Below are 5,000 nucleotides of genomic sequence, written 5' to 3'. Positions count from 1 at the left end.
CAAGGACCGGAGAGACAGGCGGTCCGGGTCCCACCAGGGGGGATGTCCCACCCGCCAGAGGCACAGAAGGTCAGACGCAGAAATTTAAGCGACTGGCCTGTGCTCATCTCCCGGCGACGACAGCAGAGGAATTAGAAGGACAAGAATCCAGGCAGAGCACGGTCCCCTCTCTCCGACAAGTGAGACCAATACCACGAAGTCCGCGTACACTCGAGGCACCTCATCAACCCACGTGAGGAACGTGGTCGTGTTACTTAAAGAAGGTAACCTCCATGGGTGAGTGGCTTCGCTGCCTAACTCCGTTTTTATAATAAGGAGCTATTTCCTGTGCCTAAACACCGAACACAGCTCGGAAAGGAAGACGGCGGGTGGCACTTTCCCCACCATGACCAAACGGCCAGTTCAAAGTTCACACGCAGCACCGAAGCGGCGAGGAGGCTTAAAGGCCAGAAGTATCTGGACGTCCCCTTTGCCCTTTTTGTTGGCACGTCCACAAATCAAATGTCGTAAGCGTACGGATACTTCAGTATTAGTTTATCCCATGCTGAAGCTACGCCTACCCTCTCCACTCTCGTTCTGGACTTGATGAACGGGAGAAGCCTAAGGGATCTACATGTTCTTACATAGTTCTGCACTTACAATGCTACATGTACGTTCTGGCATGCTGATCAGTGGTCCCTTGGAGCGCAGAATGACTGTCACACAGGTCCTGGCGCTGCCGACGTAGGCACACGCCTTCTGCGCCAGGCTAGAACACCAAAGCAGGTAACCCACATTACCTGTTGCAGCATGACAGCCTGCTGCTGCTGGAGAAGGGCTTGGAGCTGCTGAGGAGACAGCACTTGCTGCTGAAGAATCTGCTGCATTTGCTGAGGGGTGATCACCTGGGGCGTCATCATGGCCACCGACACGGGTACCTGGACAGAAAGAGATGGGGGCGGTCATGACCAAACGTCGGCTCGCCCACCTCACAGCTATAGGGCCTCTCCCACAAATTCTCCAGAAATGACGACGGCCAACTTGTACATGCTATTTGTCATATTACTTAACTATTTGGTAAGAATATTAGAGTACCACCGTACTTAGACACTGGCCTTCCAGAGGCATCAGATTTCATCGAACTCTACCTTTATGTCCCCTACCTCCTACATAGTATGCTAAGGTGGTGGAGCTTTGACTAGCAGAGTTAAAAATAAACAACTACATGTCAGTGTTCTCGATCATCGATCGCCTCACCAGGGTGTCACGGTGCTATCAATGTAAAGCCTTTTGAAGTGGTTTAAAGGTCTGATTAAAATAAACTATAAAGATTAAACAATTAGAAAAATATGCATATAAGTATCTGTTATCAAAGTTAGTAAAGAGAATGTATATAGAAAGTACTTACGCATAAAACATCATCACACTTCAAATTTTACGGATAGATATAAAATACAGAAGTACTAGAAAAATGCACATAGTAATACATATTACTTCATTAGTACATGTAGCAACTCACATAGGATATATATACAAATGCATATCCAGAAAATAGCCACCTAGACAGGTCCTCTCAAAGAAGAAATCATAAGTCAAGTATTCTTCTTCTTTTTTTTTAAAGATTTTATTTATTTATTTGACAGAGAGAGAGATAGCGAGAGCAGGAACACAAGCAGGGGGAGTGGGAGAGGGAGAAGCAGGCTTCCCGCCGAGCAGGGAGCCCGATGTGGGACTCGATCCCAGCACCCTGGGATCATGACCTGAGCTGAAGGCAGACGCTTAACGACTGAGCCACCCAGGCGCCCAAGTCAAGTATTCTTCTTTAAACATTTTCTTAAATTTCAGGATAACTAGACTTATACCAGGGATTATTTCAAAGGTTATTCATTAAACTGAAAAAAAAAAAGTATTTTACTTAAAATTTTCTTTCTTTTCAAGGTTCTGAGAATTAGAGTCAAAAGGAAAAGCAAATAAGGTGAGAGAGAAAGAAAGAGAGGAGAAACGAGAGGCAAGAGAAATACAGGGTGAGAAAGAGCCAGGGGAAAAAAGTCCTAGAATAGAGAATGGCAGGAGAGGTGAGCAGGAAAACCTTGTAGGCAGGAGAGCCTGAGGTAGAGGCTCGCCCGGCCCCAGCTGTGCTGGGTTGAAGGCACTGCTCATAGCAACCAGCATGTAATCAAACAACGTGTCAACTTGCCAAGTTTGCAACCTTTGAAAAAGCAATCACTTTCTTTCCTAGAAAAAACAATCCACTTTTACTGTAAATAAAAGCAAGTGTTTATATAAATACTGCTTCAGAACAAATCCATGGGACAACACTGTGTCTTGGAAAACAGAAAAAAGATTAGTAGACATGGTTCACTATTTTAAGAGTCATTTTCACACAGTTAAAAACTTTTCTGGCACTTCATGTTATGAAGAAAGGAGAGACTGATAATGAAAAAGAAGTGCGGAGAGAACAAAATAAAGGAAATCCAGGGTGGATAAATCTCCCCCGCCTAAAACAAACAAAACTTATAATTAATACTAAGAAATAACTTTGTCTTTTCTATCCCATGCTGATATCTTAAAATATGGATTGATTAGATCTAGTTTTATAACACGAAGGAAAGAATCACATTATGACAGAAAAAAACCTCAGTGATTTTCACAAATATTTCTGGATTTTTTTTTTTTTTTAGAACATACTGACATACCTAGAGGTTACTGTATTTGAATTAATCATAATAAGAGGCATTCTGAACTGACCCAACGCGTCGCCCAAGTGTTTAGTTGTTTAAAAATTGAGTGGTTAGTTTGACTTAATTGTTTGGGCCTTGATAAACAAATAGAATGGTTAGAATAAGCAGTTTTAAAATTAATCTGTCACAAAAATGCCTTTTCTTCCACCAATTATTTACCTCATGCTATCTCCAAATAATGGTGAATCAAACCAAAATGAAGAGACAAGGTAAGGCAGAAATGTTAACCTTTAGAAAGGCTGCCAATCCAGATACACAGAAAGACAGCAGATACTACATATATATACATATATCTAGACAGATATTACATATATGTAGAGAGCCAAATACAGACACAGAGATAAACATACACACAGAGATATATACCTTCTGTAAAGTCTATCATGTGATAAAAACTTGCCACACTTCTCTCATCTAAGCCCCTAATTACTTTTTAGCGTATGGAGAGCTTTCACTTAATCATCTTTATATCTACAAGTACTTGTTAAACGTGAATCCTAACAAATGTACTTTTTAAGAAGTCTTATGAATGGATGCCTATCATAATACACTGCAAGTTTACAGCTAGATTTCAGCTTATACAAATTATATGACTCTATAGCTTGTGGCAACTGTGACTGATTTGGTGTATAAGCAAATTTAAACAAGAATTGTACCTTTGCACTTTCGAGTCCATTAGCCCTTTTACTATGGTTAGGTTAGTTTTTCCTTTTAAGATGGTTTGTATTTCCCTTATAATGAAAACTTTATGACATAAATCACCATCACATCCTCCTCCTCCTCAAATCATATGTATCACATATATGTGGTGTTCTTCAAGTTTTAAGCAGATTCTGTCTTTCCTTCTAGAAAACTGTCATCTAAAACTGACAATACACGTGCACAAAGATAGGTAGAAAGACAAGCCAACTCACACATAATTGAACACTCTACTTCCATAAGCTATGTATGAAAACACAAATCAAAAGTAATTCTATATGTAGGAAAACACAGATGCACTTCTGAGGGATTTCTAACATTACAAAGAAGCCAATACTCTCATCTCTAAATCCACATACATAAGCTCATCCCAAGTGGGATGTTTGAGGCTACTAAAACATTTAAATTATTTTAATAAATAGAAAACTAGATTTTCCTGCAACAAATATCAGTTATATGTAGGCAGCTCCACTTGCCTTGTTTAGAAATTAGTAATTTTCAAAATGCAAAACTTCTCCATTTTAAGCAACTCATTTTGTGACACATTTCCTTTGCTCCTCCTTTATCACTTTTTTTACAATCTCAATGCATTTCTTTGCTATTCCAAACTACTGTAAGAATTCCCTGACAAAGATGGGTAGAGATTAACTGAGTATATAAGAAATTTTTTTGCAGATCATGCTACTTTATCAATATTTAAACAGGTAAACCAGTATCTATTTGAAAATATATGGAGAACTTTCTGAAACATACATACCTTAGTAAGCCCAGCATTAAGCTTAAGAAAATATTTTCCACTAGGTATATCATTTTGTTCATGCAAATATTTTAATGAGGGACCACAACTTAGAAATGTGAGAGAGGAGCTTACTTCAGCTATTTTCTGATGAGAGGGCAAATAAAAGTCTGGTAGGTCCTAAGAAGGTGTGATAACATTATGCAGTCACCAAATGGAAGAAATATCTGGTTCTGAATGGGTGTCCTAGTGAAAACTATAGTCTATCAATTAAAATCTTCAAAAGTGAAGAAAGGGAATGAAATCAACTTTGGTTGGGAGATTTCTTTTTCTCTCTTGGTGTTACTATACTGACCAATCCAAAATTCCCCACAGCGATGCACCCACTAAGGGTTTCATTTGCTCTCATTTACTTTCTCGTTAGATGAATTAAGCACAAACCTGATGTGTTTGCTCTGTATGCTAAGCAATAATGGGTAAATGGACATAAAGCTATGTATTCTGAAATGAGAGAGGAAAACTTCTGCAACTGTCCTGAAATGAGTCAAAATGGTAAAAAGTTGAAAGTATTTAGATAGTATCCTAGAACAGGTAGAGGATGACTTTAGATTTTAAAAAAAAATTACAAATGTGTTTCTATTAAACTTCTGAATGTACCTCATTGAAGGGGTCAAAAAGTTATTAAGAGAAGATCATGGCTCACTTCAAATGAATCTAAAGTTATTGTAAGGGTTATGAAAATGGCCCCCAATTTTTATTTGCCATAAAAAGCCCACCGTCTTTTTACAGTCTAGTTCAACTGGAACATTTCTGAATATGTTGGGTTTGCATATTAAACGTGCCAC

At 39.0% G+C, this 5,000-nt stretch overlaps 1 protein-coding gene across 1 annotated transcript in view; it reads right to left on the bottom strand.

Moving 5' to 3' along the window:
- FOXP2 (forkhead box P2) overlaps positions 1–5,000 on the bottom strand; it is a 544,046-nt gene that overhangs the window by 61,794 nt on the left and 477,252 nt on the right. The window contains exon 7 of the mRNA XM_035020960.1: positions 780–917. Coding sequence (XP_034876851.1) covers positions 780–917 — 138 coding nt within the window. The remainder of the gene's footprint in view (positions 1–779; positions 918–5,000) is intronic.

This window comes from Mirounga leonina, unplaced genomic scaffold (assembly GCF_011800145.1).
Source record: "Mirounga leonina isolate KUSES-001 unplaced genomic scaffold, KU_Mleo_1.0 Mir_174, whole genome shotgun sequence".
NCBI classification, from domain to species: Eukaryota; Metazoa; Chordata; class Mammalia; order Carnivora; family Phocidae; genus Mirounga; species Mirounga leonina.
This window is presented reverse-complemented; position numbering and strand designations above follow the sequence as displayed.